This window comes from Acartia tonsa, chromosome 7 (genome assembly GCF_053477335.1).
Source record: "Acartia tonsa isolate MP-2025a chromosome 7, ASM5347733v1, whole genome shotgun sequence".
In the NCBI taxonomy this organism is placed as follows: Eukaryota; Metazoa; Arthropoda; class Copepoda; order Calanoida; family Acartiidae; genus Acartia; species Acartia tonsa.
In genome coordinates, this window is record NC_137266.1 from 21,052,703 (window position 1) to 21,065,930 (window position 13,228).

General features: G+C 29.5%; 1 protein-coding gene across 3 annotated transcripts in view; it reads left to right on the top strand.

The window, feature by feature from the left end:
* Positions 1 to 13,228, top strand: part of LOC145325049 (kin of IRRE-like protein 1) — a 134,883-nt gene that overhangs the window by 102,422 nt on the left and 19,233 nt on the right. The window contains exons 11-17 of one of the 3 annotated variants that reach the window (XM_080167851.1): positions 3,810 to 3,943; positions 4,300 to 4,434; positions 5,944 to 6,057; positions 6,333 to 6,451; positions 8,674 to 8,777; positions 9,787 to 9,816; positions 11,934 to 12,047. In XM_080167851.1, the coding sequence (XP_080023977.1) occupies positions 3,810 to 3,943; positions 4,300 to 4,434; positions 5,944 to 6,057; positions 6,333 to 6,451; positions 8,674 to 8,777; positions 9,787 to 9,816; positions 11,934 to 12,047 (750 nt within the window). Of the gene's footprint in view, positions 1 to 3,809; positions 3,944 to 4,299; positions 4,435 to 5,943; positions 6,058 to 6,332; positions 6,452 to 8,673; positions 8,778 to 9,786; positions 9,817 to 10,780; positions 10,808 to 11,933; positions 12,048 to 13,228 lie in introns of all 3 variants that reach the window. The other 2 variants (XM_080167852.1, XM_080167853.1) reach the window with 2 other exon arrangements.

Genomic DNA, 13,228 nt, shown 5'->3' on the forward strand with positions numbered 1-13,228 from the left:
AACCTTTAAAATGTTTCTGTAAAGGGTTGTTGGACTTAAAAGTTGTGCCATCTTGAGACAACAAACTTTTCAATTCAATATGTATACATTAAAACATCTTTCATACAGGGGGGTTAAAGTATTCATTTCCCTATTCAAGGACAATTATGTCCATAAAAGTATGTCATTTTTTATGATAAATAAACAGTAAGCTTTAACTCGGTAAAATTTAAGTATAAAAGACTTCAGCTATATTCTTAAAATGTCTTAGCAAAGAAATGATGTTCTTATTATTATACAATTGCTTTGTTATCAATATACTAAAGTTCTTGAAAGTCTGTGTTGCTGGCCATATAACCAATAATATCTCTAAAACAGTTTTTAAGATTCATTTGATTCTTGAGCAGGTATTAGACTGTTTTATGGAAGGCCGGATAACTAACCCATTGATGAAAAAATATCCACAAAATTATTTTATATTTTAATATTTCATATTTCTTGGCTCTTCTTACAATTCCTTAATCCTTTACAAAACAAGACAAGTAGATTCAAATTTCTGTAATGCCAGCCAAGAAAGTTAAATTTTCTAGCAGTATAATGCAAAAACATTAAAATATTGGTTTTACCTTTGTTTAAAACTTAAGTATCACAGTAGAATTTATGTCTTTGATAGCATATTTCTCCGCTATTGTACTGGTAGGACTTTTAACTTTAGAAACCCTCCAAATTCAGACGCTTTATAAGAAATTATATTAAAAAATTAATCCTAAATTGTTTTGGCACTAGCAAAGGATGCAGATTTTGTTTTTAAGATAAAACGACATTGATAAAAAAAGTAGTTAATATCCTTTGATAAAGGTTTTTTGCCTGAAGCTTAATATTTCAATAACTATTCAACTAATTAAGTTTTCCTTTCAAGGGGAGCTCCACAGGATCTGGCATGATTTTAGGCTAGATTGTTTTTAGCTGATTAAAAAGTAGCTGTGCTATTATTAAAGTAAAGTAATATGTTTGCACAAATGTCTGTGCGAAATTTGACTTCAAATGTGTGGGGAAAGTAACAATCATTATGGAAAAATATTAGAACTTATTTGTCAGAAATGAAAAATATAAAAATATTAAAGTAAAAGAATAGAAAAAGTATAAGCTATATGTAATCCTATTCCTAATTTGTATTGGGTCTTTGAAAACAGCTAATAGTATCACTGCAATAGAACAGAAAGCAATTTGCTAGCAGACGAAAAGAGTCTCCACCATTTGGGCCAGGTAGTCGTCTGTATTATACATCTATACCTATTTATAATTCAAATATTTAAGGTATATAAAGCTCTCCTGAAATGAAAAACTTGATTAGTTCATTAATTAGCTATATTTCAATGGAGAAAAACCTTACTTTATATCCTGTTTTGCTAATTGTTCTACTAAATCTGTATCCCTAACTCTGTCTCTCGTATGTTGCAAATGTTAGTGTACATAAAGTTTCAATTGTATTCTCTCTCAGGGAAACGGGTACAGAGCATTTCATGGAAAAAAAATCACCAAGAATTCTCTTTTTCATAGGTTTGTAGAGTTTAGAAAAGTCCCCAAAATGAATTTCAAATAATATTTTTAATCTAAATTTATCAGAAAATTAATTCTAACTGTGAAAATAAATTTATCTTCTATTAGCCTATCTATATATCCATGATTTTAGTGCTATAATGCTATTTACCTACCCAACTTGTTGACAAATTCAATACATTACATTTAAACATACATGCATACAAATAGAAAGTTAGGTGGTAGAATTTTCTTTATTGATTATCTAAGTTTTTTTTTCTCTGCTTAAAATATATATCTTCCTCTTAAAACCGATAAGTATAGGTATTTTCACCCTTTTCCTATTGGGTACTTTCGCTGAGGGGCTAACCTTTGCTGAACCTAACCAAATCTAAAACAAGCATAAAAAAAAACTATTTTTTTTTTCTTTGAAAGTTCGCTTGAGGTCCAAATGCAATATTAGGTAAATTAGCTTAAGGTTTTTTCTTTATTATTTCTAAAACTTTGTCTTCTAAGAATGTTTTAGAAACCCTCCTTAATAGGATAAGATATAGTTATGTATCCTTTTTTTTTCAATTGTTCAAAAAGTTGCCCAACATCCCAACTGTCCAAGTCGCGTACATTGGCCTTTAAGTGTATGTTACACCCTTTACTTTGAATTTAGCTTGCAATATTATTTTAAGTTAAGACACATCTAAACTTATGTTTTTCCTTAATCAATGGCTTCACTACTAGTCTTCGAAGAATATAAGGAAGAAGTGGGACTATATATAGCCTAAAACCAGCATTTTGGTCAAAGACATTTTTACTTTACCTATGTTTATAGTGGGGAAGTGAAAAGAGTGGGAGTACTTCTCTTGGGTCGATGACTCAAGTCCCCCCTCCCCTCAATTATCTTAAAAATATCCTGCGACTGCTGAAAAGCTTTCTTGAAAAGGAGAATAATATTGGTATATTAAGATATTTTGGTACAGACATTAAACCTTCCTTTTTACATAATGATAATTAATCAAAAAAAAGACTAAAGTTTTTACAAATCCTAATTATATTAATTTATGTTGACAATTATTCACATTGAAAATGCATAAAAAACTTTTCGTTTTAATATAGTTGCAAAAGATTTTTTGTCGTGGGTAGGATATTTATATTAAGCTGTTTTATTAAGTAAAACTTTTTCTTTTCTGTATATTACCTATATTTCTCAACTTAAAATCCAACTCTTCTATTTTGTAACCTAAAAATAAGTTACTAAGTCTTAATCCATTCCAGCTACTAATCAAATTTTATTTCTAATTCCCCGATTTTTAAAATAATTTTCAATAATACCTAGTGTTATTTTTTTAATTTCCCAAAATTTTACCATACCGCTTTTTGGACCACTTCCTTCATCTTTATTTCCCATTTTTACTAAAGTATATTGATGGCCAAAAGAAGTATCAACATACTGACCAACTTATCAGCTACTAGACATACAAATCGACGAAGACCAAAATACATAACTTTTGTGTCACTTTTGATTCCTGTGACGTCATATAATGAGGAAGGTGAGAGGAGAAGTAGGTAAGAAAACCCCTTTAAAAAAGAGATGGAGAATGAGATGACGTCAAAAGTGGTGCAAAAGTTATGTATTTTGGTCTTCGTCATACAAATCGATTTGATTACAAAACCTAATATAAGTCCAAAAAAATATACAAACAATATAAAAAAAATAGACTCTGGAACTAGAGTATGGTGTAGTGAAATGATGCATTGATGATTCTAATTTCATGGTCAGTTGACAAATTTATCAACCATGGGTTTGATCCTCAAAAAAATACATTCTTATTTTCATATCTTTTGATGTTTTTTTTTACTGAAAGACCGTTAGTAAAACTTACAAATAATTTAGACTTAAAGAATAGGTTTATTCTTAAAAGAAATATTTTATTTTTAGAATTCATTCTGAATTTTTTATTTTCATTGTCTAAGGATTGAACCCAGGACACCGCACTTGCTATAAATATTTTATGAATTGCCTGAATTTATAATTATAATCATTAAAACTTGAAAAGACAAATATTCATACAATTTTATTAATTTCCTGTATAAAATGGGTCTATATTTACAAGTAAATATGATTAAATTAATCAAAAGGCGTTGAAAATTGATGTAAAATTACTTTTTAATAGCAACATTATTAAAATTATATTTTTTACATGAAACGTTCTCTTTAAGGCATAGCTGTTTTACGTTATGTGAGTCAATGTTTCGTGTGGTTAAAGGTTCAAAAACTAGCAATTTATTTTATTTAGTCCCCCCTGAGATTGTATCTGTGGAGCCCCAAGACAATGTGGAGGTTCTTATTGGTGGAAACACAACCCTGAGATGCAATGCAGATGGCAACCCCCCACCCAAGTATAGATGGCTCCAGCTTAAGCCTAACCAGGTATAAATAATTGATTGTTAAAAGCGAAGCTTTTATGTAATTATGGTGTAACCGCACGTCCGTCAGTACATAAAAGTTAACTCTAATCGTTGAATTAAGCATGCTTAATTGTCCTATCGATTTCAAACTTTGCATTGTGATTCTTTGACATTTAGATACGATGTAAAGCGCATAGCAACTCTATACTCGTTACCATAAAATCCGTACGTCCATTAAAACAAATGTTATTCAGTTCTAACACTCTACAAGATTTTTATGGAGGTTGTAATACTTGTTCTAATACAAGCATTAAGCTTTTCTAAAAATATTATCATTTAAAAACACACCATAGAAAATACATTAGGATTATTATTCAGGGAGTTGAGAAGCGTGCCATGATGTCTGACCTGTACATCAAGAACATCACCTACGGAGATGAGGGCGAGTATGTCTGCGAGGCTGTCAATGTCATCGGCGGCGAACAGAGGATTGTTAGAAGCCAGATTGTCAAGGTATATATTTTTCCAAGATTTTTGTAAATATATTCCAGGATTTTGGGTGAACTTCTTTATTTTGAAAAATTATTTAAAAATGGAGGTCTTAATTATATAGTTGCTAAGCTCGTAATATTATAATTATGCTAAAAAATAAACTGTCATTAAAGATATTTTTTATATTTTGTTCAGCCTATGTCTCTTATAAATTTAATAATTCGTTTATATAATATATTCTGTTTTCGTTTTATCTTAATAAAAAGTAAAAGTTTAAACAAGGATAACTATATCCAATAGACATTTAGATAAGTCATAAATCAAAAGTCTATTATGAAGAAAATTTACCTACCTTACACATTGAAACAATAAGATATTGAAAGAGAGAAAGGTTTATATATAGACAAAACAACCAAGGTTGACTTGTAGGAGAGCTTCCCTATAAGTTTTATTATTCTGTTGTGGATCCTTGTTTTGTTTGTCTACATAATCAAGAGACAAGGTTACTCAGGGATTAATGGATATGACAATAAATTATTCTTGGCGCTTTCACATAAATTGTCAATCGAGCACTAAAACCCCAATTCCTCTTCTTATTTTAGTCCTATGTCAAACTGATCCTGCGAGGCTATCAAAAACCCGTTATAACCTAACCTTAACAAACAGATATAAAACTACCCCGCCCCCCCCCCCCCCCTCTTATTTTCAACCTTTTTCTAAATTCTGTTTTCGATAGGTGTAATTATCCGGGGAAAGAAAGGGTTGTAATTTTGTAAATTATTTCACCCGAAGTAATCCCTTTACTCACTGGTGTTACCTACATAGAGCAAACAAAAGAAAATTAAAATTGGAAAATATCTCCACTTTTATTTGTTTATCCTAGTCAGGGACAATAGATGATGAATCTATCTTTTATCCATTTCTTATTTATAAAATTCTGCCTTAGATAGCTTGTATTGTTAGAGGCGTGTTTGTTTGGGGCGTGCTTAAATATATCTGTCATTGTCGCCTCCCTTCCTGATAATATTTCACATTCAGTCCTTATATTTGTGTTTTTAAAACTGCGTATATCTTTAACATTCAATAGGGAATACTGATTATAGATGGCTATTTTTGTAGCGAAGCTACTCTAAATGTCACATGTAAAGCAATCTTTAGGTCTGAATTTCCTTAACGTTTATAATTTTGGTTATTTGACACACACCTTACTAATGACATTTATTTGATGTGCTTGAAAAGTTATTGAAAGAATAGTTTTTCCTTCGAATCTAATTAATATTCGCAAGATAAGAACTAGTTCTCAGCCATACTGGAAAAAATATTTATAGTATCGTAACACAGATAATTTTCCATAGATAATAAAATAAATCATAAAAATTTATACCTGTTTTGTTAGCTTTGGCCTGCAGCCTCTCAGAGCTAACAAAACTGGTTTTTATCTTATAATTGTACATTTTAATATACGCGGAAAGCTGTTTATAACGATGTTAGAAATAACTAATATCTAGATTAAAATTGTTTCTATCCTAGGTTGAAGTGAAGGGTATGCCACGAGTGACCAGGATCCTGGAGGAGGCTATGGCCGTTTCTGGCCGCGATGTCAGGCTAGAGGCAGAGTTCTGCTCAGATCCAGAACCTTTGACAGTAAGTTCCTTCTTTCTTATTTGAAATAAAACGAAAAGATACATGATACCAGGGATTTTAAAGAGTTAAGACAATGGCCGATAAATTGATGTACATAACCAATACACAAAATTACCCCTTCTGAAGATTACAATAAGTGGCTGGAGATACAGAGAAGCGGGACACCCTAATAACAATGATAATATTTAGAATACCTGGGACTGGGAGGATGTGAGCCTGCCTGCAGGTACAGAGTCACAGAATAGAGACACCCTAATAACTATAATAATATTTAGAATACCTGGGACTGGGAGGATGTGAGCCTGCCTGCAGGTACAGAGATACAGAGAAGTGGCACCACCTACACAGCTGAATTAAGCCAACATCCAGAGAAAAAGGATTGCTATGTCTCTAGGTAAATTCACCTTTTTATTCATGTTTGCCTTTTTAAATTTTGATAATTCTTGCCAATGCCATACATTAGCATCTTTTTGACATTTAAATTTATGAAATATTTTCCATTTTTCTTGATAGTGTTTAATATTTTATTGTTCTTTTTATATAAAAATGTAATGAGTTTTCTAGAAGTTATGATTAATGTCATGCTAGTTTACACTGGCCCTAGAGGCTAGGGACGAAGTACTTGTATGAGATAATATTTTTTCAATATCTTTCCATAATTTTTTTCACTTAATATTTCCAGTAATATTGTAAACATGAAAGAATTATGCAAATAAGGCTTTTTCGTTTAACAGGGATACTTATTCTAAAAAGCATCTGTTTAACTTAAAGTTTTATGTTTACATAAGAATTAAAAGGATTAATTTCTTATTTCTTTATTACGCTAGTCGCTAAAGTTATATACTAACGTTTTCTTATTCGTTGGCTTAACAAGTTTGGGGACTTTTATTGAATTTTGGTTAGTTCATTAAGTGTCTAAAAGTTTCAACCACTAATTATAATCTAAAAAAGGGTTATTTTTGTGTATCAAATTCCCCTCCCTGGTCTTTTGTACTAGTTAAAATTTTGCAGTTTATGTGCATTAAAAGTTGTCGCAAATATAGGTATTAAAGAAAAGTAAGAAATTTTAAGATGTTACACTGTAATTTGTGTTAGCTGTGTTTTTTTTGTTTTAAAGAATGTTTCTACCTTTCCCTAAAATTTTCTCCCTACTCTGAAGTGGTTTAAAATTGGGAAAGTTAAAACAATTTTATAAAACTAATCATAAAACTTTCACAAGATATTGAAAATTTTAGATACTTGTAAACTTGTGTTTTTTAAGGGAATAATTTCAATTTCTTGATACTGAATTAATTTATATTAACTTTAAAGAAAACTGATTTATTGTTGCTTAGCAGCTGTATAGTTAGGGTTAGCTTCTATGAGCTGTTATGAAATCTATATACTATTAAAATCATGTCATTATTGGAATAATGATAAAAATTTTGTAGGTTTTATAATCATCAGGGATCTTAAGGGATTAGAAAATGGACGAAATACATGCAATTGCACAATCCCAATGATTATATACAAAATAACCCCTTCTGTATGTATATCGAAATACAAGTAAAAAATTTGGATACGTATATTACAGAACTTATCAATCAAAATTAAACAAAAGTATTCAAATTTTTAAGCCAACGAATAAGAAAATGTGTTTATAAAACGTTGGGTACCAGTATTATACAATCCATTATTTCTTCGCGTATTATCGACATTGTTTATATTTTTGATTAAACTATACTGAATGAGAAAAGTTTGTGGTAGAAATAAAGTAACCCACTCGAGTTTTTCTTCCAGCTGACTCATACATATACTTGAAGCTTCTTATATCTCTATCATATATCAAAGATAGAGGTGAAGTTGGTTCCCTAGTTGTTATTTTTTTGTTGTTACAATGCATTACAAAGTTAATTTTGTGGGTTGTTGGTTGGGGAAGTGGCTTACTGCTCTAGTAGAGGGGTTAGGGAGGAAGGTTGATGACATTGAACTGTAAGTTTTACTGGTACCCAAAGTTTTTCATGCATTGGCTTATAAACCTTGGGTGTCTATATTAATCTTGATTTGGGTACGTCAAACCAGTTCAATCTTTTCAACCAATAATTTTAAACTACAGAAATGTTGATTGAGTATATTTACATTGGGGATGTAATCGTATATGTATCTGTAATACTAATATATAGAATAAGTCTAGGAACAGACTTAAGATAAAAGTTTTTATAAAGAATTTAGGTCAAGTGTCATAGCTTATTTATCTTAAAAATATCCTTTTTACTATACATTTACAAACTTTTACAGTTACCCTTGTCCGTCCGTCAGTCCTTCAGTCCGTTACGCTATGGGGGAAATCTTTTCTTGGTTGCTATTGAAGATATACCTCTGAAAGATTTCTATCATATTTGCGCATTTAGTCTATACATGGTTTAGTCTGTCTGTTTGTCAGTCATGCTTCCAAAGACATAAACAATTATTTTTAGGTTTCGTGATTTTATTTGACTTTTATTTCATATTCTCTCTCATTTCCTTGTCTTGACAACTGAACATCTTATAAATAACTCACTTTGTCCGTTTATCCATACTATGATTTTTTTGTGCTTCGATGCACAGTGATTTTGTCATCTTTATATTTATTTTTAGGTTAATTTTGAAAGGTGTTGGTTTGGCGGATAGTCGAAGATACACATTTAATGTTGAAAATCCACATGGAATCGATCTAGCACCCATCTCCCTGGCTGTTAGAGGTAAACTATGGACCCTTTAGTTTTACAGGGACAAGGGGCAAGATAGTGGTAAATAAATAGTACAACAGAACAGAAAATATTTTCGGATCTTGTGCTGTTCAGAGTACAATGTTCCTGGATCGATTATCTCCAAAAAATGTATTCTTTTAAGGCTGCTAGCTGCCAAACGTCTGTTATTCCCACACTTCGTTATAAGCGGCAGCATAAGAAGGCCTCTAATTGATGTGGAATAGCCAGGATCTATTAATGCAGAAGCAAAGCTTAAATAAAGAAACTACGCTTTTTTTTCTATTCTAGTGTTCGAATGTTGTCTATTCCAGTTGTTTTTCGGTTAAAATTTTCTGCGTTTAGCCGTCTGGCCGCTAACAGCTTTTAAAGTTTATTGATATGAAGATAATCGATCTTAGGAACATTATTACATGGATTGCAACTTATCCCAATGTTAAATCCTAAATTAAAGTAATTATTTTATTGAATTAAATATTCCTTTGTTTTTTTTTGTTCTACTATTGATTTTCCATAATTTTGTACCTATCCCAATTTTCTTCTTTTTTCTATGTAGATAATGTATACTAAAATATTAATGATTATAATTTAAATGCCTTGAAAAATTTTTTGTCCTTTGAAAAAACGTTTGGTCTGCCTTGCCCTTGTTATTTTAGCTTTCTAATTGTATTGTCATGTATTTTAAGAAAATTTAAATAATATTGTAAATTGTTGATTTTTTGAGAAAGGTTTAACATACAGAAGAGAATGATAGCATCCATAAAGCGAAGCTACAAATTAAAAGGCAAAAATCTCATTCAAAACAAATATGATTTTTAGTACATTTGCTTTATAAATAAAACAAAGAATAAAATTTACTTGATAAAGACTAACGGATTGAATTACTGTCGAAAAGTGGCCTAAAAGGGCTTCTCTAAAAAAAGACAAAAATATCTTGTAAACGACAAAAAAAACTGTAGTAAAAGACAAAAAAACAGTAAATGTAATCAGCCACTCATTTCAGAGATGCCGGCATTTAGATTGCCGGAATTGGGTGAGTCAGTTGTTTATGTAAGTTAGCTAATCATAGAGAAGCTTCGCTATTTATGCTTGTAGTACAGATTAATATGATTATTTCATTTAGGTTTCTGCAATTGTGTTACTTTGACTTAAGTAACGCATTTGACGCGACGCAAATTTTAGCTAATTTATGGGAAAAGCACATTTTGAAAAACAAATTTTAGGACACTAAAGTACATATTAATGGAAAAAGTATTGATAGGATATATGAAGAAATGTAAAGTTTTCAAAAATTTCATTATTTTATGTACTTTTTAGTGTTCTATTAACTGTCTTTCGTAATTGATCTTGTCCCAAATTTAATTTTGATGCTTGAAATTTAGGGACATGAGAACAATATTGTTAATTTAATTTGAATTCAAATGCACTTATTATCAGCAGTAGATAAGCTTAAATACGTTTTATACATGGATCTAAAGGATACGACAATTTTGGTAGTAAAGCTGCTGTATAACTAGGGTTTGTCAGTGAGGCTGGCAGTTTACAAATTATTACATTTATAGGTATCTTTCCTGTTAATAATTTAAAAACGTAAATTGCCAAAAAATCATCCGGTGAAATTATTATATTCAGCAATGAATTTTCAATACTGTTTGGTATTTTTCTTTCTTTTTTTACCTTAAACGTAGTCACATCAAGTTGCTGTGCTTTTTATGGACATAATTGTCATTTGTATTCTGTGATATCCTTTTTATCTCTGTATAATTATTGAGATAACCCGACCATTCAAATTTAAATTTATACATTATATAATAACATTAACATTTATCTAGATTTTAGATTGACTCAAAAACTGTAATGTATTTTTTAGCGCTTAATTTTGTTTTAAAGCATAAATTAATCACAAATTAAATTTAAAAATACACCTAATCTTTTTAATATTTTGTCCCATTTTTGAAATAATTGTAAATAAAATTATATATTATTTTCGTCTTTAGGAAGTTCAGAAAATTTGTCTTCTAATGGTGAAGTATTTATCTACAGAGACAGGAACTTGTATTTTGAAAAACAATTAGTAGAACAGCATTTGTGATTTTAGCAATAACAAGAGTAATCGTGTACATAAGTAGTGAAACAATAACGAGCCAAATTTAAAAAAAAAGAGTAGAAAAGCGATTTGGTTGGTCTAGTCAATTAATAGCTTTTTTAAGAAAGCTAATTTGATTTTAAACAATTCATGTTCTAAATGTGTTTTTTTTAACTGTCAGTAAACCTAGAGTACTTTTAACGTATTGACGGACGTATGGACAAAGATATAGCCATAGATTAGTTGCAATTATTATCCTGTTTTACTAGTTTTTCACAATACTTGTTCCTGTCTTTTTATTTCTGTATTTTCTTTATTTATTTTTGTTTTTTGCCGCACGATACTTTGAGTGTTTTGTGGGAAAATATGCAGGAAATCTTGACTGTTTTTAGAATATCAACCCCGTTCTACTTTTTTCCTTCTAATATAAAACAAACACAAGATACTTTTTTCTTAAAAATTAGAATTGGGTTGCTTATATTTTAATTTGATAAAGAAAGCTTAGCATTTAAAAATTTAAGCACTGCACATAAATGACAATGTTTTAAAAAATGCATTTTTGAATATTTTTTTCAGCAATGAGTGTTTTTAAAGGCACTTATTATTGTACATTAATAGATGTGTTAAAAAATGTTCTAAAATTAATTGTTAGAATAAAGCATAGATAGATGAATATCAATGGGAAATCTACAAAGTTCTACAATTGTTTATTAGAATCTTTATATCATCACAATGAAGTGTTTGAAATAATGATTAATTACACTTTCTCATAAGAGATATAATATCAGTTCTTAATGATTTAAATTGGCTCCTAAAGTCATTAATTGACTGCAATAGGACAACATAATATCAGTCTAATAAAGGTCGAAATTCGACTGTTACTGCTTTAGGTCTCGGATCATCCATAAGTAAAGGGTTTCAAAGCATAACAAAATCAATAATAATTTTCTTAACCTCGTGATTTTGTAATAAACACGATTGGTTTGGATTTTAAGCAATAGAGTGTTAATTTTTTATGATACAAAATTTTTTGTTCAAATTTTGAAGATTTATTTCTTTTTTAGACCCAGTATCGATGGCATCAGTGATCGGAGTGGTGATTGCTTTGTTAGTAATGTTTGTATTAACAGCCATTGTTCTGCTCATAGCTTACAAGAAACAAAAGCTCTGCTTCAAAGGTAAGAACTGTTCTTGTTTTATTCAAAGGAAGAAATATTTTATCTGTAAATCTATATGTTGTCTCCAAGTTAATTATTTAATTACAATGGAACAAAAAAGTTAAAAATATGGAGACAATATAGATATTCTTTAGATAAAATGTCTTCATCTCATAATATTAGAAATAGAAATACAGTGATATGCTAATGGAAGCTATATTAAACCCCGTCAATTAACTTTCAATATATGTGTAAGCTGATGAGAAAAAAATAATTTTTTGGTGAAGATTTTTTTTATTCCATTATAAAATCACTGTATAAAATAACAATAAAGAAATATTTTAACAACTTGTTTCTTAAATTGTAGTAAAAAAGCTATACTGACCCTTATTGCCAAAAAATAATCTATATAACAAGAACATACAAAATTTAGAAACCAGTTGGATTAAATATATCTTAATTATATCATTGCTTTGATAAAAATAATCTTTATTCTTTTAGGTATAATTGAACTAAAATTAATAAAACTCTATTTATTATGCTTGAATAATTGTAAAGGTATACCAAACACTAAATGGAAAGGTAGCACTAATAATTTAAGTGGTTATGGGAAAATTTTGAAGAAAATTTATTAATATTTTACTAACTTGTTGGTTATATAAGAATAGATCGATAGACTGATAAAAAATTTTATAGTGTACCTTGCTACAAATCATTATAATAACGAACAAGTTTTAACACATATTATTTATGTAAAAATAGCAAAGTCCAATATAAGACTCTAATAATTCGTGCATTTTATCCCAATTATATCTAATTTAAGCCTTTAAACACAACTTAAAAGCCCATTTTTAGTCATCTAAAAATACTACATTGAGAACATTTACTTCTTTTAACCAACATATGCCAGCATTATTATAGCTGCAATGTCAACGAAATGTACAATAACAAAACTCATTACTGGTCACCAAGGAAAAAAATGGCACACTTTTCGCAATATGAGTTTGCAAAAAAAAGTTCTAACGTACTAGTTAATGCAGTTAAACTTTACTTTTACAACTTTTGTTTCTTTCATACTATAATCATAACATGGATAACATACATACGTTGGCTTCTACAAAATACCATAATCGTGAATTATGACTTTTCTTACTTACAAACGGATTTGAAAGATTTGGAAATAGTTAGGTCTAACTTATAAA